The sequence below is a fragment of the Alligator sinensis genome, unplaced genomic scaffold (assembly GCF_000455745.1).
Source record: "Alligator sinensis unplaced genomic scaffold, ASM45574v1 scaffold763_1, whole genome shotgun sequence".
NCBI classification, from domain to species: domain Eukaryota; kingdom Metazoa; phylum Chordata; order Crocodylia; family Alligatoridae; genus Alligator; species Alligator sinensis.
Window position 1 is genome coordinate 591,733 of NW_005842744.1, and position 27,455 is coordinate 619,187.

The window sequence follows — 27,455 nt, forward strand, 5'->3', positions numbered from 1 at the left end:
CTACATCTAGTACTACGTTGCCAGAGAAGCCATCTCACACAGACCTGAAAAATCTCAAGTTTCAGGGGATTCACACAGCCAATCAACAAAGACCCAGGAAAAAGTTATAGGCGATAGGTTTCTCTAATTATTTAACGAAATCAAAGCTAAACAGCACTGAGAATTGTTTAAGAAGACTCCCACCAATAATCATAAACCTCACAAAAGCAACAGATAAGTCTTTGTAAACTTGAAATAAAAGATTACTTAACAGCAATTTTTAGGCCAATCATATTCTCTTGCTTTGTACTTGAAGGTTCTATGATGCATCAGCATTTCCTTCCACTTCATCCTGCAATGAGATCATAATCTATTACTGTACAAATTAACATGATGTTACAAATTAAGTATGGTGATTTCACTTCATGGTTAAGTCTTTTCTTCTTAACCCTGAAAAAATATTCAAATTAATCTCCTAAGAACTTTCACTCGGATATTAAATCCCTTTTTGGTGTCTTGGAGAAAGCAACTACCATAGGTGCTAATTCAGTTGAAAGGCAAATGAGGATGCTTTACATTTAGACGTTAGTCTGATCTATTAGGCAGCTAAGAGAGACTCGGCATCCAAATATTTTACTCTGTTCCTATTTTAAACTCCTCAAGCTCCAAACCCCCCTCCCCACAAAAAAAAAACATTGTAAAAAGCCTTCATTGTAGCTTTAAGTTGTAGGGGGCACTTTCATCTGCTGAGGAGCCAAGTGTCCCTGGAACCAGGGACTGGAACCCTGGATTCCCCTTTTCATTAGGATTCCCACTTTTTGTCTCTCTTTTTTGGTCCCAAAAATTTTGCATTCCTTTCAGCAAAGTGGCTCAGCTTCAGGAGAGGTAGAAAATATCCCCATACAATCTAGGTTATAGCCTTGTGGTTAAGGTAATGTCCTGGGAGAGGGGAGTATAATAGAAGTGTGAACCTTCTCCTCAGCGTCCCACCTCCTGGATGAGTGCTGTAAGCAACTACAAGCCTGCTGTATGAAAGAGGCACTGGGAGCACCACCACCGCTTTCTGCTTCCTCCTTTATTGGCCATATTTAACATGTAGAACAGCTCTAATTATACTGTATTTTGTAAAGGGCTCAGTCCTGTCAGCATGTTATATGTGCTACATACACATCTACTAGAACTGGCTCCTCAAAACTAATGCTATGTTTCTACCAGATTTCCATTTCCAAAACAGAAGACGTGTCAGGACTACACCTCACTCCCAATCCACAGTCTCTTGCTTCCCCAGGCTATGCTGGTGACCCTCAGTCCCAACCTGCAGTCCCCTGGCCCTTCCAGTGTCCCTTACTCCCAACCTGCAGCCCCCCATCCCTATTGGTGCCCTTCATTCCCGACCCACAGCCCCACCACCCCTCCCATGCCCTCACTCCCAAGCTACAGCCCCCCTCAGCCCTGTCAGTGCCCCTCACTCCTGATCTGCAGTTCCCCACTCCTCCCAGCCCTGCTCTCCGCTCCTCCCAGCTGCCCCCATCCCAACCAGGTTGGAGTGTGGCAACTCCAATTCATGTGGGCAGCAGCGGAGCAAGTCCAGCCCCAGTATGGGGTGGAGAGAAGAGGATGGAAAGCCTGTAGCACTCCTTGCCCTGGGCTGGGGCTCCTGCGCCATGCCAGGCGATTGGGCCATGGCCCTGCTTTTCCCTCCCCCCAAGGCAGCATCTCTCAGCTGCCCTGCCCCTGTGAGCATGGGCACTGGCTCCTGTGTTTCTGGCCCAGCAACGGAGTTCCCTGCTGCCCTCAAAGGGCCCCCTTCCCCCGCTGGCACAGTCCCAGCTCCTGGATAGCAACCCCCTGCACCACCAGGCATCTGCCCTCCTCACACACCCATCCCCTCTACAAACCTATGCACACACACACCACCCCTGCTCTGGACAGTCCCCAAATCCTGCCCCCACAGATTTACCTGCATTTGGCTGCCGAGGCTGCTCCCACCACCTTGCCTGACTGCATGTCAGCCATGTGTGTGCACGCTCAGAAACATGTGGTGCCCCCTGCCTCTAATCACCCTCCCCCTGCTCTCACCAGAGGATCAAAGCAAAACAGTGGTTCAGATTTAGAAAAAACGGAGGATGGAAATCAGAGGATTCAACAAGAGGACATGTCTGGAAAAACCCGGACGTAGGGTAACCCTACTTTACTGCTTGGGTGGTGCTCTCACCAACACGTGCTGCTCACCCGCTCACTCTACATGTACAAAACCTGAAAATGAGTCAGTGGAGTTACCCCTTGGGGTTTTTTCCAGTTTCTGCTTTCCAGAGCTGTCTCCAGTGTGCTTAAGAGCAGCAACAAGGGGTGCCCTCTGGATGGCTTTACAATCTTGTTAAAGTTGAGGTATCATTACCTCAAGTTGAGGTATCATTACCTAGGTGTCTGCCTAGTGCCGGACTAGGCCTGGGTAGAACTAGGTGTCTGCCTGCTTGGACCTGTATCAAACTGCAACAGCGTTCTCTGCAGTGGTTCTCAACCTTCTTTGTACCAGGACCCATTTGTACATATCGATAGCCAGTCCCGATCTAGTAAATACAGTAGTTTAAGTTGAAAACAGCACCCTGCCCCCCCCCTCCCCGTGTGTGGCATGCGGGGCCCCCAAGCAGTCCTTCGCAGGCTGGAGCTCTACTAGCCTGCAAGGGAAAATCCAGTTTCCCACATCTGTCTCCTTTAAATGAGAATCCATTTTTAAAGTTTGTTCGTGAACCTTTCATATATTCTTGCGACCCACTTTTGAGTCAAGGCCCATGGGTTGAGAAACGCAACTCTAGGGAATGCTTGGGTTGATCAGGAAACTACATCGTGACTTTAGGTCCTTTCCGGGCTAGGTGGTGGGTAGGCAAGGTTTCCTTTAAATCAGTTTGAGAGTGGGATGTTTAAATGCTGCCTAGATCCTGCTTTAGGTGCATCAAAGAAGGAAAGCAAAAGGAAAATGCACCTGGGCCTTATCCAAAGTCCATGAAAGGAGGATGGAAAGATTTCCGCAAACCCCGAGCATTAGATCAAGCTCAAATGTATACATTTGATGATATTTCTCTTCCCTCCCTTCTCCCCCCACCCCCCCTCAAGGCTGTGCAGAACTTCGTGCCTGGTCTGTTTGCCCACAGTACTGTTTGGCAGGGGAAAAACAAAGATCATGGTTCAGGCAGGGAAGCCACGGGCAGGCAGTCCCACGCGGGCACCCAGGCTGCGGGTGTTTCCATGTGGCAGGAAAAAACGGAGAGAATAAAGGCTCTTTTTTTCCGGGGGAGGCAGGCTCCAGATGAAACCCCGCCTGTGCCTGCACCTGGAGGGAACTCCCCACTGCAGCACGGGGAACAGCCCTTCCTCAGCCGGTTTCTGAGGCGGACAGGGATGACTCAGTGGCGGGCAGGGCGCGCTGCCCGGCTGGCATGAGCATGACTAATTGGCAGGCGCTGGGTTTTGGGGGCCCCCAGCAGCCCGCCTCATGCTGAGGTCATCTCTGGGGATCCAGGCGGGCCCTGAGGGAGACCCTCCTCCGCCCCGTGACACCCCCAGCTCTACAGTCCAGCCGGCTCCCACCGAGCGGGGCCGGGACAGACTCTCCCGCCCCCTGCCTGGAAGCTACGGGCGGGGCAACCACGCTCCCGCCCCCGTCAACAACCGCCGCCCGGCACCGGCCGCGCATGCGCCCCTACCCCCTCCCGCAAGCGGCACCGCCCGCCAGCCCTTGTGGTCAGCGGGTGGCACAGCGCGCGCATGCGCAGGGAACCTCACAGCCGGTGACACCCGCGCGCCCGGAGGAGCCGCCGCCGCTGCTGCTGCTTCGATCCCGCCTCGCATGGAACACTGAGGCCGGTTTGAAAGTAACCGTCGCCATGCGGCTTTAACCGCTGCGCGGACCAGCCCGGCTCCCGCGCTCCCTCGGGGCGGGCCCCACGCTGTCTCGGGCCGGGCGGAGCGGAGCGGCGAAGCGGCGGCGCCTCAGGTAAGCGGCGCCCTGACACCGCTGGGGGGGAGGCATCCAGGGCCCAGCCAAGGGCCACCCCCCGACGGGGTAATGCTTTAAAGGTCGCCCTCCGATAGCCGCAGCCCCGCGCGGCTCTTCAGCGTCCAGGCGCCGGGGAGAGGAGGGGCAGCCGCCGCCCAGTTGTATTCGTCGGGGGGGTGGCTCTTAAAGGGGCCGCGCGGGGTTTCCCCAAATTCTGGGAACTCGCCTTGTCTCTCTGACCTCTCTCTCCTGCCTTGTTTGACCTGGGGCAGGTTGTGGGTGTTGTGCTGTGTGCAGGGTGACAGTAACGTGACAGAGGGGATCGTAGAGTTGTAGAAAGCGAGGGTTGGGAGGGACCTCCAGAGGTCCTACTCCATCATCCCAGCCAGGGCTGCGTTTACCTGGGCCTGCAAAACCTCCGAGGATGGAGAGCCCACAGCCACCCTGGGTAACCTCTTCACCACCCTTCTAGTGAGAGTTTTTTCTTAAAGTACTTTGCTGCAATTTGAAGTTGAGATGCTGGATTTGTATTTAGGGGGTAGGGATGGCCCTGTCTGAGGCAGGGGTTTGGACTAGATGAGCTCTGGTGGTCTTTCCTAGCTCCTCTTCCCTGTGACTCCATGATAGCACATGCTTTGCCTGCCTGCTCTTTTGCCCACCCTCCTTCTGTGGATGGAAGAGGTCCACTTGCTCTTTTTATTCAGGATTTTGATTCATAGAAAATGAGAACTGGAAGGGACCACAGAAGGTCAGATAGTCCAAACCCCCTGCTCAAAGGAGGACCATCCCCAAGTAAATCATCCCAACCAGGGCTTTGTCGCTTCGGACCTTAGAAACCTCCAAGGAGGGAGATTCAGTGTTTTGGTGCTGTGGAAACAGCAAAAGGATCTGATCTCGGGACTGGAGGAAGAAGAGTGTTGTTGTCTTTCCCTTGCCAATCTGTTTCACTGCCTAGTTCAGTGAGTCTCATCTTGGGTGCCCATTCTCCATGAGATCCTTTGAAGGTAGTAAGAGCAGATAAGCACAGACTCATCTCGGTCCCTGCCTGGCTGTTCCTTGCCCCAAACTACCTGACCCCCGCTGCCAGGAGGTAAGCAAGCACTGTACAGTAATGAATAAGTTAAGGTTTTGAACAGGGATGCTGCTCAATTCACGCAAGTTGTTGATGGTCCCTTTAGTCTGTGGAAGGGTTCCTTGAGTCTGAAAAGGTGGAGAACCACTGAGCAACTTGGGCTGCTTAATTAATGGTGTAAGACTTGATAAAAGATGCTCTCCAGGCATATGCTCTAATTTTGTTAGGTTTAGCAAGAGAATGCAAGCCTAACCAGTACTTGAGAGATCTTCATGGGTGGTACCGCCATTGTTTACTTTAAGGCTACAGTCATTTTTTTTTAAGTCAAATTTCTTAAGCAAGGTCTGGGAGCAGTTAATAATCGAGTTGAGCAATGTCCTGTGAAATGTGCATTAGGTCCAGCAGTGGTTGTTGCCCAGGCCCACAGCAACTTGTGGAACTCCTCCAAAGAACAGAGTTCATTTTCATTGTGACTCTTTAGCTAGCATATAGTAAATGACTTAGTATTTTAACATGCATGAATTTTGGCATGTGTGATTCAGATAGGAAGCCAAGTCACCATGCTTTGTGTATGACATATGAAAGACTTAAAAATAAACCACAGAAGCAGAACTGTCATATAGTTGTTGCTGTACAAGGCATGGTCCAAAGATTGCTCGACAGTCACAGGGAAATTTTTTTTTTTTCTAATTTGGTGGGCAGATTTATCCTCACATAGTGCCTACAGAGGAAAATACAAAAAACCAAGTTTGATACCATGTGGTGATTAAGCTTCTAGTAAGTATTTGGTGGTACCATCCCACTGCATCTCAGAGTGGTAGAATTCAGTCTCTAGTTACTGTTGCCAAGTGCAAAACAATAGGGAGACTTGGGGGTGGGGGAGGAAGTCTATAGACAAGAAATCTGTTACTTTAAAGAATTGCCTGCTTATGATTGGTAACCATCATGTTTAGTCGTTTATAAGGAAAGGTTTTCCTCACTGTGATAAAAATGTGTAGAAATTAGAGGTGCACCAATACATCAGTCCGATATTGGATTGGCACCAATATAAAGAGAATTTGCTGTATTAGAAATCGGCTCAATATGGCTGATAATCTGGTCATGAAATGCTCGTGTGTGCGTGCAGCTGCAACGCAGCACACAGGCAGCAAGGAACACAGCCTGGCAACTTGGAGAACTGTGTGCACCTGGTAAGTCCATTGTGGGGGGGGGAGATCAACGCCCCCAACAGTGAGAGAGGGAGTGGGACAGGGCCTGGGGAAGGTGGGTGCTGAATGGAGCTGTGACCCCGGATCTGCATGTGGTGTGGCGGGTGGGCTGCAGCTGGGGCTGCTCTGGGCTCTTCTTGGCGGGGGCTGGGCTCGGGGCAGGTGGCGGTGGTGCTGGAAGGGGGCTACAGGGTGGGGGGTTGCAGCCACCCCAAATTTCGCCATAGCACCACCCTCCCACCTCCACCCAGCGCTGCCACTGCCTTCCTGGCACAGCCCTGGCTCAAGCCTCCACTAGTGCTCTGGGAAGAGCCAGGGCTGTGCTGAGCAGGCGGTACCACTGCGAGGAGGGGTTGGAGGGGGGCTATGGCAAAATTTGGGGTGGCTGCAGCCCTCCCATAACCCCTTCCCTGCGCTGCCATTGCCTGCCCCGAGCCCATCCTCTGCGGAGAAGAGCCTGGCTCCAACCTGCAGCTGCAGCCCACACCATCCCTCCCCGCGCGGATCCAGGTGACACGCCCCCCGTCCCATGCCCTCCTGGGGTGCACACAGTGGCGGGAGCACCCCCCTGTCTCCCCCAGACCAGCTGCGACTCTGTCCCGCACCCTGCCCCGGCTGTCCAGCGTCAGCCCCTGCCCCACTCTCTGCCTCACCGTATGGGGTGTTGATCTGCCCCTCGACACCCCTTCTCTCCCCCCTCCCCTTCCATCACAACAAACTTACCAGCTGGATGCAGCTGTATCAGAAATTGGATTTAAAAAATCCAAAAAGGCTTTAAAAGGCCGAAAGGCTTTAAAAATCGGCTATCGATATCGGCCCCCAAATCTCTATCGGTGCACCCTTAGTAGAAATATTTGAAACAAGATATTAGCTGCTTATTACGTTATATCCAGTAATTTCTTTATAACTATTTTATACTAGATAAAAACATGAAATGTTGTAAAAGAATAGCTGTGTCTAATTACTGGCAGGATAGGTACTGAACAAGGTTCTAACTCTGATTTGGCACATATAGTATAATTTAGGAATGATGAATAGAAGTAAGATGTGTTGAGTTGTGGTTACCACGAAGCAGTCAATGAAAAATATTTTACAAATAATTTGCTTTCTCTCATTCTTTTGAAAGAGAGTGTTGGATCTGATTTTTAGTAACCTTTATTTTCACACTATGTTAACTCATCTCTTATGAAATGAACTACAGTTACAAACTTAGTAATACTCAAATAACTTGCTCAGTTTTTACATTATTGAGCATTGATACTTAATTTTTATTTACAGTAGATATTGTAATATAGAAATTGAATGTTATAGAACATGATCTGTTAGTATAGTATTTTAATTTTTTTTCATTAATTAGAAAACATTACTTTAGTAACTGACAACACCATAATACTGATGTTTCTTTAGTCATGGAAATAAACTGTGAGCTTCCATTAAATCTTACTTTATATGAATGTAATGTTAAAAACAAAAAAGAACATAAACGTCTTTTTAGCTGATATATTTGTTATAGCTTTCCTGGTATTTTTTGAGCTTTGGTGTCTCCCCATCATTTAATAGAGAGGTGTCCAGCTGATGGCCCTCAGTTGACCCATGGACTCCTGCTGTTGTTACTTCCTTGGCTTCCTGAATTTTCTCCCTACAACTCTCAGTCTCTCTTCCCCTGCTCCTCCTCTGTCCCCCAGCTTCCACTTCCTGCTGCCGCACCAGGGGTGGCACAGCCCACAGATAGTGCAAATTTAACAGATTCTAAATGTTGCCAAGGATCATGTCCCACTCAAGACTTGTCTATACTTCTTCCCTGCTAAGCCTGGGCTCTCTGCCTAGAAGATAAACCCTGCCCACTTGCTCCTGTGTTTGTAGAGCCAGGCCTTGTTATTAAGCAGTATAGACAGCACAGGAGTAACCCTGAATATGTGCCTTGGTACTACTTTAGGAAACAGAGATGTGCTGGCCTATCCCAAGCCATTTATGTTGCCTAATTTCTGTGTTTAGGTACACCAGAGATTGCAAAGGCACAGTTTATTTCCTCAGGGACAGTCCAGGCTCAGCAGCGAGGTAGCTATAGACCAACACTTAAGATTCAAAACCTTGTTTAGAATTTGACAGATTTATTTCTCCTGTATTTCTAACAACTTTGGATAGTTTGAAATCTAGCGATGCTTGAAAATCTGTTCCTTATTTTTTCTCAAACCATAGGTGCTTCAAGTAGATTATACTTAATTGTGACTTGAATGGCATGAACGTGTTGAGAGCTCTAGGGATGTCTCACCCTCTGTATTGGCTGCCGTGTACTACTTCAGCATTTTGAGTGATGGCATCTGGTACTGCCTTACAAGATATCTGCACTTAACAAACAAGAAATGTATCAAAAGCTCCACATGCTCAACTGGTATTATTGAGGCATTATGAGCCTCATTCCTTTGTTTGGACCCCATGCGCTTTACAAGTCTTTGTTTTTTGTTTTGTTTTAAGGCAGCAAATCGATTACTGTGAGTGTAGAACATTTTAGTCTCTGTTGGATATTGCATCAGACTGCTATTGTCATTGGATTTGTTATAGGTTATCTGAAGGCTTTCATCCAAAGACTGATGCATTACAAGGTACTAAAGTTGTGAACAGCTGGATACCAAATAGTCTTATAGACATATTCAGGTGTTCTTCATGCCGCAAGGTAGCTGGGGAGGGGCGGGGGGACGCGTTGACTCTGGGAGATCCCAGGGTAAAAAAAAACCTGTGTGGAAAAAAAAGTGGGGCAGCACATGTATGGCTGGCTGGAGCCAACTCTGGCTGCTGGCCAGGTTCCCAGTGGCAGGATCGCTGCAGCTACAGCTCCCCGAGGCCCCCAGGACCTCAGCCTTCCCTACCCAACCTGGGGTAACCTGCCAGGCGCCCTGGAGAAACAGACATCCACACTCATGTGGATGCGGCCCATTAGGGCAGATTTTAGCTGTTGAAACTAACTGGTAACTGGGAAGCTGGGTTTTGTCTTTTGGTAATGAGAAAAAGTATTACTGGGTGATGTTTTCTTTATCCTGTTGAAAAAGAGTCTTAAATACTTTTTGTATCAATATCTCTGGTAGCATAGGCTTTGCAAGATTCAGGCCTGGTAATTGTTCAGTTGTCCTCATAGCCTACTACTGTGTCATAAATAGGGTGATCATCCATCCTGGGCAAACCTGAACATTCCCAGCTTCTGTAGTCCTCCCGCCCAGCAGCAGCAATGTCTGCCCAGCCTCCTCCCTGGCACACCATGCCTCTCTGTATCCCTACCAGACTCCATTCCGGGACTTTTGACTGACTGTTTGGGACCAGACAATGGACCCTAGGACTGTTCAGGTTTTCCTGGGATGGATTGTCAACCTATTCATAAAGTACATATCTTTTGTAGTTAGTCAGAATTTGTGTAATTATGCTGAAATTCTAGTTCAGGATTATCACTAAAATTTCACTTTCTATTCCAGTGCAAGAGACCAATTAAAATGAGTTTGAACCTCAGCAAGATAGGCACATTACCCAAGAAAGAGCTTCAGTTTCAAGTGGGGATCAGAGGAGCTGCTGTCTGCAGATGGATCCTAATGAATCCCAATCCCTTCAGTTGAATACTCGCTCTATCCACTTGAATTTGGCAGCTGTTTGGTCTGTTATGAACTTGTCAGAAGTAGACCAGTATCTTTATAGTTTGAGTCACTTGCTACCTGATAATTTTGAAGACATTCTCTACCAATCAGAAATCCCCTGTGGATTCAAGGGTCCACAACTCAAGGCAGCCAGCAGGGCCAGAATTCCCAGGCCTTCTGCCTTGGAGTATAGAGCCTGGAGTTTGTAAAGACTTTGTATGGAGTTTGGCTCGTAGTGCTTCCAGGCTTTCTGTTGCAGATCTAGGATTTGAAGTTTGATGGAGCTTCAGAGCCTGCCCAAGAATATAAGCCTTGCTACACAATAATTTTCAGCAGCTCCTGGAGCACTTAACCCTTGGATTGTCTGCACATTAACAACTTAAAGCAGTTTTAAGCACTTGTTGTGCAGCTCAAAATTACACCATTCTAGGGCAGGATTCTCTCTGATCCACACTACCTGGCTCCTGTTGCATTAAGGTGTGACCATTCCCCACAGATGTGCCACCCAAGCTGAAGTACTCCAGTGTCCCAGGATATCTCACACCCTCACCTGTAGGGGAGGGATAGAAGCCTGTCCTGGCTCACCAGCCCTCTAGTGCAGTGGTTCTCAACCTGGTTTGTACCAGGACCATCTGTAAACAACAATGGCCAGTCCTGTCCCAGTAAATAAGTAAACAGCCTTCAGCCCCCCCCAGCCCCTCACTCCTGACCTTCTGGCCCCAGGCTCCAGCCCCCCCGGTGTGTGGGGGTGGGTGTGTGAGGAGGGTGAGGGCATGTGCCCCACCAGACTTGTGTGCCCACAGCAGGCATGGGGCTGCAGCCTGGCTGGACCGGCATGGGTAGCAGCTGCCTCCATATCCCAGCAGGCAGGACCCACTGTGGAAAGGTGGAGTGGGTTTGCAAGACTTGTAGCTGCTGCCACTGCCAGAACTTTCATGCTGCCATGCTGGCAGCAGTGTGAGAAGTAATGGACAGGGGAGGGACTGTGCTGCCCTTGCCTCCTCTCACCACCAGCCGCTCATGCACTGGGACGTAGCTCTACCCTGCCACCATAGCTCTGTCACTTCTACCACTCCCCTTAGTCTGCCTGCACTGCCTGCCACCCCACCTCCCCTCTGGGATAAAGCCGTGGCCAGAGGGGACTGGCAGCGGCAGCTGGGCCATGGTAGAGCTGCAGCCCAGCATATAAGCGTTTGGCAGTGGGAGGAGGTAAGGGCAGCCTGGCTCCCTTCCCCATCCGTTACTCCTCACACTGCTAGTGGCGCAGCTGACGCAGGGGTCCTGGTGATGGCAGCAACAAATCTCGCTGCCCCACTCTGCCCTCCTGTGCTGGGTCCTGTCTGCTGGGATGTGGAGGCAGCTCCTACCTATGCTAGTCTGATTAGGCTACAGCCCTGTGCCCCCTGTGGCCATACAAATTTGGGGGGGCATGTGACCCTCCCATACCTCCCCAACATGTGTCTCTCCCCTGCCCCTATGATGCATTGTCTGTGCTCCCCTGCTCCTCTCCCTTCCCCATAGACTTACCTGCAGGGAGCTACGGGAACTGCTTGCTCTCCATGCTACCTGGTTGCCACATTCATGTGTGTACAAGCACACGTATGTGGTGCCCCCTGCCAGATCGCCCTCCTGCTCCCTCCAGCTCTTTGCAGCCTGCAGTTTCCTATGTTTTTGTTTGAAGTAGAATCCATTTTTAAAGTTTGTTCACAACCCTTTCATATATTCTTGCAGCCCACTTTTGGGTTGTGACCCATTGGTTGAAAAACACTGCTGTAGTGGCAACTCACAGCTGCAGGTGCTAGTCCTGCCCCTGCTCACCGGGCCTCTAGTAGCAAGTCACTGCTGTGCAGATGGGGGACAGTTAAAGAAGGTTTCTAGACTAAGGCTAAAATACAGACATGCAGGGATATTATGGGGAGGTTAGATTGGGTTCAAAATGGCCACCTGATCTCATTTAGTTTGCCCTGGTGTGGGCCTTAAACCTAGACCTGGTCTCAGTGATTGGAAATTAATCTAAACCCGTAACTGTACAGAAGTTCCACACACATAGGCCAGTCTAAAAGTGGTGGAACTGTGAAAGATAGTCCTGGATCCATGTACAGTCAAACTTGATCAGTGTAGCTCAGACAGGAGCATGGAACTTTTGTACAGTTACCTGTGTAGTCCTGGGACTGGGAAAGTCCAGCCACTGGCTCTAGCTCCAGGGTTGCACTTTTACCTGTGCCCCCTCCTTTCCCTGGCACCAGGCTATATTTATCCTGTGTGTGTGACTGCTCCTAACTCCAAGCTAGCACTAACACTGATCAACTTTCATGTTGCTCACAATGTAAAGTGTAACAGTGCCATGTGGTTCTTGGGCAGCTCCAAGAAGGTTGACTTAGACCTTCAAATCTAGGGACCCCTTTGCAAAGCACTTTGTGAAACTCGCTAGAACCCCAGTGCCATTGAGCACCTGCAGGCTCAAGCTCTGGGAAGCTTCTGGTTTCCGAGGAAATTTAATTTTTTTTATTTAATTCTGATTTGAAAGCAAACTTAAATATCATTGGAAACCCTTCCTTTTGGCCAGGTATATTAGAAGCTACATTTTAAGCTCAAGCAAAGATTTGTCTTAGTCCATAAAATTAGGGGGATTAAAATCATTTTACAGAACTGAGCTTCCGTTTCAACCTTGTGATAAATTTCCTTCTTCATGAGAATATAATTCTTTTAACATTTATCTTGTGCCAGTATATGCCTTCTGGGATGTATTCCCTGTGGACTCCATTGAAATGATAATAGAATCATAGAAAATTAGGGTTGGAAGGGACCTCATGAGATCATCTAGTCCAAACCCTCTGCTGAAAGCAGGAACAAATATATCACCCCAGCCAAGGCTTTGTATAGCCAGGTGTTAAAAACCTCCAAGGATGGAGATTCCACAACCTCTCCAGGTAACCTGTTGCACTGCTTCTACCCTCCTGATTAGACAGTTTTTCCTAATATCTAACCTAAACTTCCCTTGCTGCAGCTTGAGACCATTGTTCCTTGTTCTGTTATCTGCCACCACTGAAAAGAATCTAGCTCCATCCTTTTTGTAACCACCCTTCAGGTAGCTGAAGGCTGCTATCAAATCCCCCCTCTGTAGACTCTTCTCCACACTAAATAAGCCCAGTTCCCTTGGCCTCTCCTCAGAAGTCATGTGCCCCAGCCCTTGAACTATTTTCATCTCCACTGGACTCTCTCCAATTTGTCTACATCCTTTCTGTAGTGGGGAGTCCAAAACTGGACACGGTACTCCAGATGTGGCCTCACCAGTGCCAAACAGAGATGAATAATCACTTCCCTCGATCTGCTGGCAATGCTCCCACTAATGCAGCCCAGAATGCCGTTAACCTTCTTGGCAACAAGAGCACACTGTTGACTCATTCAGCTTATTGTCCACTGTGACCCCCAGGTCCTTGTTTGCAGAGCTGCTGCTTAGCCAGTCAGTTTGCAGTCTGTACCAGATCCTCGAGGTTCTATCTGGAAGAGTCAAAAGATCTTAAAATTATTTTCTGGTTTTTGTGCTCTGACTTGGCCAACCTCATGGGTGACTGGTGCCTCTTGAGTTGGGGGGGCAGGTCCCCCGGCGGCCAATTGCACTGAACATGGACCATCTCACTCACCAAAAAGCGGCCGCACCGCTTCCAGAAGTCCCCGGCCAGTGCTTGCAGGCGGGGCACTGGTGGCCTGCCCCCCTGCCTGTTGGCTAAACAGGGAGCGTGGCCTGACGGGGTGCACTGGCACTCAGGGGGTGCACATGCACCCCCTGCGTGTCGCCACTGGCTGACCTGAAACTAATTGGTATTGTCAGTGAACTTTTCCCAAAAACTAAGCACAGTGTTTTCCAGCTTTGGTATTACTTCCCAATATATGTAAAACAGCAGCCATTTATTTCTTGTTCCATACATTTACAAATCCCTTATAGTTTGACTAGGCCTTAAGGGAGCAAAACCCACTTTGACTTTTCAGTCTTTTAAAGGTAATGGTGTCCAAATTCTTTTGTAATCCCAGAAGAAGTGAGGGGTGAGCTATGCTCCTCGCCACCTATGTGCTGCGCTGCGGCTGCGTGCATGCACGGGGCATTTATCGGCCATGTTATCAGCCACATTGGGCAAAAAAAGCCAAATTTTTGATACAGTTAATTTTCTTTATGTGGGTGCTGATCCAACATCGCACCAATGTATCAGTGCACCTCTAAAAACAATCAAAAGATGTTCTTTCATTAGTCCTTCAGTCATTATAGTTAAATGCACATCTCCTTATTCAAATGCAATGGCCCTTGTTCCAGTTCAGATGAATCTTTCTTGACCATGAATGAAAAGAAATGTACATGTGTAGACTTAGCAGTGCCTTATACAGTAGCACAAATGCTTTATTTTCTCTGCTACAAATACTGCTCTTCTTACTATCTAGGATCACATTGGCTTTTTACATGGATGTATCAAATTGGCAGTTCACTCACCGTGTGATCAGCTGGTATATGAAGGGGGTTTTTTTGTTTTGGGTTTTTTTCAGTGATTAGCAACTCAGGAGCCCTTAGCAGTAGTTACTGCATGCCCTCACAATTTTTACTATTCAAATTTCATCCTGTTTCTGTTACATCGGTCCTTAATCCTCTAGTTCTTTCTATATGATATTTTAGCCCTCTTTTTTTCATTGCTTACACCACTGCACTTTGTCACCTGTAGATTTCATCAGCATATTTGTTGTAGCTGATGAAATCTACTAGCTAGTAGCTACCCTTCAGTCTGATCAGTGGTGATGCGTAGGGAGTGCATGTGCACCTCCTGACAGCAGTGTTCCCGGCTGGGGCAGTCAGGTGAGAGTGCTGGTGCTGCCCCCCACCTCCCCAAGAGTGCCGGCTGAGGAGTGGGTGCGTCAGGAGAAGCGGTTCCCCTGCGGCTGATTCAGCCGACCTGGAGGTGCCAGTGGCGCACTGTTGCCAGTTGCGGGTCAGCAGGATTGGCCGTGGGGAGCATCCCCCTGGTCTGTGGGATTGGCCACGGGTGGGGGGGGCTCCACCCCCCAATCGCTGACTGTCCACTGGGGGGGTAAGTGCCCCCCCCCCCGACTCAGGAGGCGCCAGTCACCCACGAATCTACTGCTGCTTTGAACATTTACATGTTTTAAAATTCTTCTACTAAACTCCATCTTCTCCAGGTTCACAAATAATGGGCTGTCAAGTGAGGGGTGCACGCAGTATTTGTGTTTCACAAATTTTAATGCAGAATAGGCTTTTTTTTTTTTGAGAAAGCCTTGATGTAAGAGAGAGACTTCTGATTAGTAGAATAGGAAAAAGAGTTGTCTTGATGAGCTCTTCTTTCAGTAAAATGTGATTATATTGTTAAAAGTTTCATATGTGCACTGTCCAACAGGTACGCATGGTTACTGTTTTGCTAACATATATCTATCTATATGTAAGGTTCTTCTTGAGAAAATTGTGCAGATGTTGCTTTTATAGCGTTTGAAGGCTCTTTCATTGTGATGCGTAACTTTTCCCAAGGTTTCACAAAAGGACTGGGGAGAATCAGTTTGTTTGTGCGAAGGATATTAGCATGTTAGCAAAATGCTCTGTGAGAGAGAGAAAGAGGAGGAGTCTAAGTTTAATCTTCAAGAGGTTTTCAGTATGAATATTAAATGGAGCAGAAAATTAAAACTTGCTTGGGCTACCCATAGGTAGGCCTACTATATCTGCTTGCTTGTCAGTTTTACTCCTTTGCCTTGTTTTAAAAGATTTGAAAATGGAATGCGGTTTTGTCAGTTAGTATAATACGCAGTGACCCTGCCTACAATAAAACTTGAGTATATAGTTATGACGTAGGTGCTCTGAATCCTAAGCGCAGCTGAATGTTAGAGAGGTAGTCGTTTTTTTACATAGTTTCAATACATTTTTTAATGAGGAAACTTTTAAGTTAGTTTTACCTTCTGTGGAATTTCTATCGTTAAAGCAAATGCTGTGCAGTACAATCTGTAATTTGTATGGTTATTCAAGATGAAGTTTCTTCAGTAGTCTGCAGCTTTTAGAAAAGAAACATTTAAGTAATACTCCACCTTTTTCTGCCAGTTTTGTCATTTTTAAATGTTACCTGTGAAAAGTGATTTTATAATAGCTCTGACATCTAACTTAATTTTGTCCCAGCAGTTCTAATAAAAAAACATTTAGTACAGGAGTTTACAGTTAAACACTAACAGTTATTAATCAATGTGTAAAGTTTTGTTCCAGAGGTAGACGTGATTCTTTGGGTGAATCCGATATCTTTTATTAGACCAACTAAAATAGTTGGAGATCAATTTTAAAGCAAGTTTTCAGGTTCAAAAACCCTTCGTCAAGCTAAGGAAGTTTCAGCAGTTGATGCGTGCTTTTCCTGGATGGAATGAAAAGAGTAAACTTTTGACCAAAATACCTGAATACACAGTAAATATATTTTGATTGAAAATGTTTTTATTGATCTGTCCAAAACTGGAATGCTGTCACCCCTTCTCTTGTGTCTCACCTCCTCAGTATCTTTAATTTATTCTCTTTAAAATTAAATGTTGCATTAATAAGTCCTGGGTTTTTTTGAGTGGAGTGGTTATAGTAGTTGTTATGGCAAGGAAGAAATAGAGGGACCTACTATGCACTGTCTCATGTTAGAGCTAAGAGACATGTAGTGAAATTGTCCGATCCCCTTTCTTGTGGCAATACATTAATTGCATGTTGTGTGAAAAAGAACTTCCTTTTGTTATAAACCAGCTAGTTAACAATTTCAGGTGGGATAGGGCTGTCATTGATTACTAAACACAGTATGAGTACAGTCTCCAAATTAGAATTTCCTGAGTCTCTGAATGCTGGATTTTTTAAAGGAGCTTGGGAGATTGGACAGACAAGTCTGTATAAGCCAGTGGTCACCAACCAGTTGATCGCAGAGCCTCTTGCAGTTGATCTGAGGCTGGGGGGGCTGAGCATGTGCACGCATGCGGGCACGTGTGCCCCCCCACCTTCCCCAGCCGAGCAGGTCAGTCTGTGGGGGAGGGAAGGAGTAGGAGCCAGATTGAGGCCCTCGTAGTAAGGGACAGAGTACGGCACAGGCAGGAGCAAGGGCTAAGGTGAGTGGGACTCTGGCCGGGCCGGGTGGTGGAAGGATTGAACCCAGGTGGCTTGTACAAGGGTGTGGAGGGCTTCTGTTGCTGTGCGCAACTCGGCAGAGGCCGGAGGGAACATGCCCCCTCATCTGTGTGCAGGGTGGAGGCAGCTGCTGCTGAGCACTGGGCTTTGTGCTCCGAGCCTCACTGCAGCTGTCCTGGGAGCAGCGTGATGCCACTTAAGTCCTGCTGCTGGGCGGGCAGGTTGCGAAACATAGCCCAGTGGTGAGACACTCATGGCGTTGGCCCACTCCCAGGGCAGCTACAGCAGGGCTTGGAGAGCAAAGCTCAGCACACAGCGACAGCTGCCTACACCCTGTGCACAGATCGGGGAGCATGTGCCGTTCCCAAACATCGGGCAGCGTGGGTGGCTGCAGCAGGGGTAGGGAGGGGTGCGCACACAGTGGTGAGGGAGGGAGTGGGATTGGGGCAGGTGCCACACAGCCAGGGTGGAGCGTAGGATGGAGTCATGAGCAGCTCAGCCAGGGCACATGGCGGGGGTGGGGCATGTGCCTCCAGATCTGACCGTAGGGCAAGGCGGGCTACCACTGTGGGCTGGGGCCAGGGCAGCGTTGGGCTCTTCCCAGTGGGGGCGTTGGGCTGGGCTGTTCTCAGGGTGGGCACTGGGGGCCTGGCTACCTGGGGTGTGGGGAGGCTGCAGGCACCCGAAAATTTGCTGTAGCTCCGCCAGCCCCCTCTTCCAGTGCCACTGCTGCCCACCCCAAGTGCAGTGCTGTCCAGCACCCACACCAGGAAGAGCCTGGCACAGCCCCGGCCTCAGCCTGCAGCGGCAGCCCACCCTCCCTGTATGTAGTTCCTGGGCACACAGCCCCCATGCCCTCCCAGTGTGTGTGCAGGACCCACGAGGCCAGACAGATGGGATGAGGCCAGGATATTGGGACAGTGACAGTGCGGGGCTGGGGCTGGGGCCAGGGTCAGGGCAGAGGCATGATGCACTCCATGTACACCCCTGCCTGCAGAACCGGCGCCTGTCGCAGGGTCGTGCAGGCAGCAGATCATAGCTTTCTTCCAGGCCCCGACCCTGCACTGTTACTGCCCTGTGATTCTCGCCTTGCCTGCCCGTCTCACTCCCAAACATTGCTTCCCATCCACCTGGGGTCCCATCCCAATAGATTTTGGTGATATATTGGTGATCGTATACTTAGACTTCAGGAAGACCTTCGATATGCTATCCCACACCATACTGGTAAACAAGTTAAGAGGCTGTGACTTGGATGACTACACGGTCCGGTGGGTGGCGAATTGGCTAGAGGGTCGCACCCAGAGAGTCGTAGTGGATGGGTCGGTATCGACCTGGAAGGGCGTGGGCAGTGGGGTCCCGCAGGGCTCGGTCCTTGGACCGATACTCTTCAATATCTTCATCAGTGACTTGGACAAGGGAATGAAGTGTACTCTCTCCAAGTTTGCGGATGACACAAAACTGTGGGGAGAAGTGGACACGCTGGAGGGCAGGGAACAACTACAAGCAGACCTGGACAGGTTGGACATGTGGGCGGAAAACAACAGAATGCAATTCAACAAGGAGAAATGCAAAGTGCTGCACCCAGGGAGGAAAAATGTCCAGCATACCTACTGCCTAGGGAATGACCTGCTTGGTGGAATGGAAGCGGAAAGGGATCTTGGAGTCCTGGTGGACTCCAAGATGAACGTGAGTCAGCAGTGTGACAAAGCCATCAGAAAAGCTAGTGGCGCTTTATCGTGCATCAGCAGATGCATGACGAACAGATCCAAGGAGGTGATACTTCCCCTCTATCGGGCGCTGGTCAGACCGCAGTTGGAATACTGTGTGCAGTTCTGGGCGCCACACTTCAAGAGGGATGTGGATAACCTGGAGAGGGTCCAGAGAAGGGCCACTCATATGGTTAAGGGCTTGCAGGCCAAGGCCTATGAGGAGAGACTGGGGGACCCGGGACCTTTAAGTTCATCACGGGGGCACAGAAGGGAATTGGTGAGTATTTATTCACCAAGGCGCCTCCGGGGGTTACAAGAAATAATGGCCACAAGCTAGCAGAGAGCAGATTTAGACTGGACATTAGGAAGAACTTCTTCACAGTTCGAGTGGCCAAGGTCTGGAACGGGCTCCCAAGGGAGGTGGTGCTCTCCCCTACCCTGGGGGTCTTCAAGAGGAGGTTAGATAAGCATCTAGCTGGGGTCATCTGAACCCAGCACTCTCTCCTGCCTATGCAGGGGGTCAGACTCGATGATCTATTGAGGTCCCTTCCGACCCTAGCATCTATGAATCTATGAATCTGTTGCATGTGGGGGTGGGGGTGCTGACCCAGCCTGCAGCAGCTCAGCAAAACTCCTAGTGTGGCCCATGGGCCCAAATAATTGCCCACCCCTGCCTTAGAATCTTTTATCTGTTATTAAGATGGAGGATGCTGAGTTAGATGGACATGTGGTTTGGCCTAGCATAACACTTCTTTTGTTTTGTCTTTCTTTTGAGTGCAGATGGTATTATTGGTTGTGAACTTTTGAGGGGAAAATGGATGACATCCTACTTCTGTGGAAGTTCTGAAGAGACAGAGTAGCAGTTTGTAACTAATAGGACTGCACTGAGTTTCTAATATGTGCTTCAGAGCATACCTGCTATATGGAGTATTTAATTTAGTCATTATGTTGAAAAAGCAAAAAAGAGGCAAAATGCACGTATTCTTTTGTTTTCCAAGTGTCTTGTCTTTAAATGCATGTGGTGAAGAAAGGAAGCAGGGGAAGAGGAACCAATAGAAGTTCAGTGAAAGATTATTTCTGTTTTATGGGAGCCATTAGATTTAATTTGTCTGGGAATGCAAATAGAGGAAACTGGGATTTGTCATAAAAGAAGACCTGAATTTTATTAATCTTCCTGAACTTTAATGCGTCTTTGGAAAATACCCTGCTGCCTTTGGCTTAACAGGGAATAAAATGGTGTCACAATCTGTAACCAGTTTTAGGGGTGGGGAGAACTTATTTTGGTTTGAGAAAAGACTGCTCTTCAGGCCTTTTAAACTGTTTTAATTACCTGCTGAGAAGCCCCATCCTTTTTAGCAGCTGGTAAAGTAACTTGCATTGTAAACAGGGTACTTTCCCTATACTCTTCTTGGGGCTGTTAATCACTTTTCACTCAGCATAAGTATTCTTAATTAAACAGTATTTGGAGAGCAATTGGATACCTAAAAGTAGCATTTCTTTGGGAAATTCGAGGAGGAGAGGAGTTGTATGTTCTGCTGCCTGGTGGCTTTGTAGGTAAAGGATTGGAGTAATGTGCCCATTTTGCTTTTAATGGTTTCTGTAATTGGCAATTGAGCAGGGGTCTAGGATAGGGCAGATTTTTATCTGATTTGTAACTAGCATTTTTCTCCCTCCATTCTGCAAAAATGTGAGTAGGTGGTGCAATGTATTTTTTTCAGCCCTTCTATGTATAGTAAACAGTGGATTACAATCCACTTCAAACCACCTGGTGCTATGAAGGAAGCTGTTTCAACAGTGTTGTTGCCTATTCTTTCCATTTCTATTTTGGGATGGTCTTTCCTTAAATTAATAGCTTCAGCGTTTGGATTTCTTGTTGCTCATAATTTTCTTTAGGAGCCACAGAATTATATGGAAGCTTATTTTTGAACTTCATTACTCTCCCCAGGGTTCTGGAAAGAAATACTGGAAGGTGACAAACAAGATGCTGTTTTTACTCTGCATCTTAGAAGAGCTGTGTGCATTGGCTATCCTCAGATTTAGGAAACAATAAATCTGAGACTGTGTTCAATCTATTACTCGTCTTAAGTGGTACTTAGGTATAGAATGTGATCCCATACATTGAAGTATGAGTTCTTGAATAATTGTTAAAGCAAAAGGTGTTTGGGCATTTTTTCTGACTCTCCTTTTCTGTGAGTTAGTCTTAAGGCTGTTATTGAAGGCTCACTACAAAAGCAGACTTGTTAAAGGGTATTTCAGGGTGGATAGGATCATTTAGATGTTTAATAAGCGGAATAGCATCTAGCCGTAATGTCTTGACCTTATGGTTGTAGTATTTCTTAAGATGAAAGCTTATATTTGTTAGCAACTGCGGTGATTTTATGAAATTTCTGTTTTTCCTCCCCCAGAATAACTCTCGTAGCAGCAGACAAATTTGACTATATTTCTTTGTTTTTCTTTTCTTTCTCCCTTCCAGATTAGAAAGTGGAATTTTGTCCAGTTTCTTCTTGCAAAAGAAATAAAACTAGAGAATAAAAATGGGTACTCCTGGATCAGGAAGGAAAAGAACTCCAGTAAAAGACAGATTTTCTGCAGAAGATGAAGCTTTAAGTCACATTGCCAGAGAGGTTTGTAAATCTATATTTTCTTATTATATGAAAATACAGGTGAAATGGTTTAACTTGGAATATAGCTGTAAAAAATGTTTACTGCATGTACAATAACTAGTCACAGAACTTACAGTTGATATAAAATGGGAGTGTGTGCATGCGCATGTGTACATTGCCTTTGTTAAATCCAATGGCAAACTAAAATACATCAGGCAAAGTAACATATTGATCTATATGTGTATGTACATGCACATACACATATAAATGTGTGCCACGTATATGGAATATACACACGTACGTATTACTGTTAATAGTTATATACATACATATTACTTTAGCTAATATATTTTAGCTTGCCATTGGATTTAATAAATTTGTTAGTATTGATTTCCTATGCAGGAAAAAATTAAGTAGTTGGTTACGTATTTTGCATGATGCTAATAAACCTTTGCTCAAGATAAATGAAAACTATAAATGACTGCTTTAATTTAAGAGTGTTTTGAAAAATTGTTTATCTTGGCCCGATTTAAAATACCATACCTTGGATTATGTGTATAGTTAGATACTGAATTTTAATTATGAGTAATTAGCCTGCGTTTATAAATGTTGACAAGTATTTATTTATAACTTGAATGGGGGGGTTAAGAGTTGTTTTCAAACTGAATTTAAAAATATATGTTGGGTTTAAAGATTTTTCTGAACAGAGTAATTGGCTTCCAACTATCTAGGAGATTGGGAGAATGGATTTTTCCAGAGGTGAAGAATTAAAGTCTGTACTTTTAACAGGGTATTAAGAGAGTATTTGGTCCTACTAGTCATTGGGTATGGTGGAGAGGATAGGAGGTTATTAACTGGGAGTAGAGCTGTGTATAAAAGATCTCTGAGCCATTTTGTAGTAAAAATCATGGTGTGCATAGTACGGAAGGGAATGTATTTGTATGGGGGTGGTGGGGCAGGGCAGTAAAATTCTGCACCGAGTTGCACCTTTGAGAGTTCTGTTAACTTGAGTGAGCTTTCAAAAGTAACCTGAAGTGAACATACAGGTTGTGTCAGCTTAATCATCTTTTACAGAATAAAGAAATGTAGTAGGGTTTCCCAAGTATTTTAAATACTGAATTACGAAAGAGTGGAGATGAAAAACACTTTGCCTATAAATTTTTAAACAAATGAACATTAAAAGAAAAAAAAATACACTGGAGTAGCCAAAACACATTGTACTTGGAGTCTTAGGAGCAGACAGTCCCCTCTGGGAGTACTGGATGAGGGAATTGCGCCAGTCTTTTCAGACCCAGCAAATAGATCCAGCATCTCTTTTCTGACAGCCTGGGCAGGGATGTGCATACATGAGAATGAAATTCCCTCATCGTAAGGGTCACAAGGAACACTTACCAGGCTTTGACCAACCTTTCTGGATCAGCACACAGATCCTATACATTTTTAACCTTCCTGCTTGTTTAACTTTGTAACCTACCTTAAAGAGTATGGAGGAATAAGTTAAGCATTCAGATTAGGAAATGCTAATATATTATGATTACTAATTGCATTGTCACATCCAGGTCCACAGGATTGCTTCATTCGTTATACAGGTTGAAAAAGGTTTAGGGTTCAGTATTCATGTGTATTTCCAGGGACGGATCTGAGGGGGTGGGTGTATAGTGATGTGGTTGTACCCCCCTTTCACAGTGTCAGATGTTCCATTTCCCCATGCCTGGGTCCTTTGCAGTATTGAGGCATGGCTGGAGCCCTGGGCTGGATTGGGACACCCGGTGGGGACAGAGCAGGTGAGGAAGGGGGACCCATCTGTTGCTGTCCTGTTCCCAGATTGCAGGAGAAGTCTGGGGACTGCATGAGGGCCTGGAAGGTGGGGATCACCACTGACACTGCTGTCCCTAACCCTGCCCAGAACTTTGCACAGCTGCTCCCTGCATCTGAAGCCTCTGGGCCAGTGGGAAAATTCAGTGGAGAGGCAGGAGCAGGGACCTGTTCACTGCCACCAACCTGGCACCCAGTACACTTGATCTCTGCAGCCCTTGGCTGGAATGGAGCAGGAGTGGACCTGAGGCTTCCTCTGTTTCCAGGTCAGCTGGGGGCAGCATTGGTAGCAGGCTTCCATGCTTCTGCTCCCTATCCACACTCTGGTGTCTCCTGTGATCTGGGAGCAAGTGCTAGAAGGGAGGGACCCACTCATTGTCCAGTTGTTGTCTGTGTCAAGTACAACCTGCTGCTTACCAAAGCACTCAGCTTGAGCGGAGGAGAAACAGCCTTGGGGCTCCCCAACTCCTAGGTCAACTGGGGACAGTGGGCAGGTCCACCGTTCTTGCACCTGGAGGCAACTCCTGCTGGAAAGGGTGCGAGGGGGAGTAGGAGAAGAGGAAAGGTGCTTGCATTGGAGAGGAAAAGGTGCCAAGAGCAGTGGGGGAAGGGTAAGTCTTACCTGGTTTGGGGACTCCAAAAAGTCCCTGGCAGTTGCTGCTGTGGCACAGTCTGCCCGCACAGGGTGGGAAAGGGGGTGGGAAGGCTGCAGCTTCCCCTGTGGCATGAGTGGCATCCCCCACACCCTGCCTTTTTGAATTCCTAGGTCTGCCCATGTACATCTCAATACTTTCACAGCCGGGAGCACAATCCTTTCATAATCCATCCTTCTGCAGCTGAATGGAAACTTGTGTGAAAAAGCGAAACGCCCAGCCTTTATTTTCTTTGTTATTTGGAAATCCAGTTTGTCTACATTAGTCATAATCCTAACTAATAAGTGACACTCCATGTTTTACATATTACAAACACAGCATTCTGGATTAAGTATTCTCTGCATCTAATTGAATATTATGTTAACTTAAATTATTTCTAGTAGCCTGGGCCCACACTTTGTTCTGGGAGTTTGGTAAGCAGTATATTTTTTTTTATGGTGAAATGAGGAGGCCTGTTTAAAGAGAGATTGAAATACACACGATCTTGATAAAGTAGTGTATTTTAAAAATCAAATTTTAAAGAATATTTTTTTGTGTGCAAGTATTAACTGGAGACCTACTACTTGGCACTCAGTTATCTACAGTGAAAATTTGTCTAATATGGAAACAGCCTGTGCTTTAAATTATGTGAGCAGTAGGTCCTTCAGAAAGAGAAGCAGAGGCATATTATATAACACTCATCATACATTATCTAATCTACTTAAAGTATTTGAATATGGTTGCCTAACCTTTGTTCTTTTCTTCAGACAGCCTTAGGTGACTTCCTGTATTCTTTAGACTGAGAGAGAGGATTCATGGACTAGATGTCCCAGCACAAATAGAGGCAACTTCCCCATTTTAGTTCAAAATTTCTGTTAGAATGCTGCAGCACTGAATTCTTACCATTTAGCATTAAAAATCAGTAATAAATTGAGGAATGTAAATCTTGTGTTAATATGATCAGACTGCTGATTCCATCAGTTATTTAAATGTTCTCCCCAGTGTTATTTAAAAGAACAATGAATTATGTATTATGGCCTTTAATTCTATTTTTTCCCCTTTTTTTTTTTTTATTAAAGTTGTCTTGTGCAAATTACATTTAAGTCAGCTTCCCCATATTTCTGTCTGGGGTTTCTTTGTTTTGTGTAGAGGCTACATAGATTACATGTTGAAGGATCCAAAATTAGATGCTTCTGAAGATTTTATGAAAATTCAGACATCCAAAATGCAAGAAAATTCAATATAATCTTTGTGAAAGAATCAAGGTGATCCATTTTTTTTGACACTTCTAAATGAAAACCTGGTAAAAATGGGTTACTGTCTCTCATTCAGGATTCTTCCAACTTTGTCATTAATAGTAAGTACAGTTATGTGTCTTGTCAAACTGCCAAGGACCACCAGTGCATATTTAGTGTTCTAAATATAGAAGTGATAACACTCATCAGCTGTTTGATTCCATTCTGTTTCTCTTATGTGTGTAAATCTTTGTGTTTGCATACCACAAATGCTATCTTAACAAGCAATTACATAGTAGCACTACAAATTGGTTTGGGAAGCACTTAAGGTCTATAGATCCAATGTAGAGTCCATGTTATTCTATAGAGCAGAACTCTCAGGTGCTGTTCTTATGGTCCAGCCAAAAACTGAAAAGATTTCTAATGACTTTTTAAAGCAACATTTATCTCTACCTAATTGAATGATGGGGTGGGGGGCTCATGTGCTCCAAAATCAGGGTGATACAGGTAAACCCTTTAGCTCAATTAAGGACTCTAAACTATTGGACAAAGAATAGCTCTTTTATACCTATCTGGAAGCCTAACAAGTGAATTTTGGAAGCCTCTCCTCTGCCAAATAAACCCTTGTTTGGGCGACTAAGTAATGTGTGCATTCTCCTCCAGAAATATGACCTGAGAAATATACTCCAAGTCACAGACCCAGTATTTCCCCTATAATTTAAAACAAGACAAATTTAAGAACTCTAAGAGGGTATCATGCAGATATACTACTTTACTTTATCTTTTTATATCATCATATACTACATTTTGTTTGGGGGGTTTTGTGTAAACTGGTAGAATGGATAATCTTACCATATGCTTATAGCAAAACTCTTAGCCTTTTAGCAAAAATTATCATGTTATATATATTTTGTATTGCTCATTTTATTGTACTGTTTTGGCAAAAGCTATAAATAAGCTACTACTGCTACTGCAAATTGAGAAGTAACTGCCTGGATTATAAGACTTCCTGTAGTACAGGAATTCCCTCACCTTTTTATCCTGGTTTCATTAAATGTACAGAAAGGTTAATACTGGCAGTATAAATTGCGTGCTAATACAGGCAGCCCCTGCTTAACGCTCTCAATTGGTTCTGGAAAAAACGAGCGTTAAGCAGAACCGCACTAAGCAAAACCCATTTCCCCATAGGAATTAATGTAAATAGAAATAATTAGTTACTGCCACTTCTTGCTGCAGCTTCTTACCACCGCCACCTCTTCCCACCCTTCTGCCTGCCTCCTGGCCTCTCTGGCCCCACATGCTAACCCACATGTGCCAGCCCTGTGCTTCTGCCACTCCATCCTGGACCCCAGCTGGCCCCATGTACCAGCTCCATGCTTCTACCTCTCCACCCTGGGTCCCTGTTGGCCCTGCCCCCAGGCACTGGTGGAGGCTCCACACTCATGCCTGCCCCTTCCTTCCTGCTCCCACTCACTGCTTCTCACCGTTGCCGCTTCTCCCCACCCCTGCTGTGACACTGTGCGCCAGCCCAGGCCCTCGCCCACTCACTGCCACTCACCACTTCTCACCGCCACTGCTGCTTCGCTGAGCACTATAACGAAACTGGCTCAGCGCTAAGTGAAATCGGGTATTAATTTTAAATGAGCACTATAGCAAAATAGTACTAAGTGAAACTGCGTTAAGTGGAGGTTGCCAGTAATTTGAGTATGCAAAGTGTATCAAGTGGATTCAGTAAGAATTAAGCAGAATTAGGGCATGCCATTGTTTGTGGCATAATGTTTGTCATTTTATATAATCTTTATTTTTAATTCTTGAATCAGTGAAGTTCACTGAAATTGATGAGTTCAGTGAACTAAGTGGTGTTTTATGGGTGGTGTTTACTTTCTCAATTACTTTCTCAATTTAGTGAAAAAGTTATGAAGCATGTTATGAAGGTAAGACTGTATGTGGCCTCATCAGATACTACTGACTAAAGTTTCTGCGCTTGTTTGAGGAGCCATATCTGTTGAAAAAGGGAATCCGTATAGATGATCTTCTTGATGAAATGCAGTAGCTAATTTTCATGCATAGAGACATCTGTACCTTGGAGATTCAGTCGCTTTAACTGATTACATGGAACTATTACTAAGATTATGGTACGGGGAGTTGAATATAGAACATCTGTCTTACTAGATGACTTTATAAAAGGCAATGAGATGTGAGACATTCTCTTAATATCTGGAAGATCCTAATGTCAGGTACAGTTGGAGCTTAGTGAGGAGACATTAATATGGAAAAGTAGTCTTCAATCAGATAGTGAAAGAGCACCTTAACAGCTCAATATCTGGTTTATAATTCCTTTTTTTAGCTTCCGGTTTTCATATCTTCCACTAATATGCTTGTTTACCCAAATCCAAGATGACCCTGAATTTAAGATGCTCTCCCCCCCCCCCCCCCCCCTTCTTTTTCTTCTCCACACA

The 27,455-nt window shown here is 46.4% G+C and overlaps 1 protein-coding gene and 1 long non-coding RNA gene across 24 annotated transcripts in view; one reads left to right on the forward strand and one right to left on the reverse strand.

Moving 5' to 3' along the window:
* The window catches only part of LOC102379306, a 16,138-nt gene extending 12,250 nt beyond the window's left edge, over nucleotides 1-3,888 (reverse strand). The window contains exons 1-3 of the long non-coding RNA XR_325046.3: nucleotides 3,763-3,888; nucleotides 2,399-2,549; nucleotides 252-331 (exon numbers count right to left, since the gene is read on the reverse strand). This is a non-coding gene — a long non-coding RNA (uncharacterized LOC102379306). The remainder of the gene's footprint in view (nucleotides 1-251; nucleotides 332-2,398; nucleotides 2,550-3,762) is intronic.
* Nucleotides 2,596-27,455, forward strand: part of LRRFIP2 (LRR binding FLII interacting protein 2) — an 86,312-nt gene continuing 61,452 nt past the window's right edge. For 4 of the 23 annotated variants that reach the window (XM_025216496.1, XM_014525101.2, XM_025216487.1 and 1 more), the window contains exons 1-2: nucleotides 2,599-3,973; nucleotides 21,185-21,335. In XM_025216496.1, the coding sequence (XP_025072281.1) occupies nucleotides 21,246-21,335 (90 nt within the window). In that variant the 5' untranslated portion in view covers nucleotides 2,599-3,973; nucleotides 21,185-21,245. Of the gene's footprint in view, nucleotides 3,974-21,184; nucleotides 21,336-27,455 lie in introns of all 23 variants that reach the window. The other 19 variants (XM_025216490.1, XM_025216492.1, XM_025216493.1 and 16 more) reach the window with 10 other exon arrangements.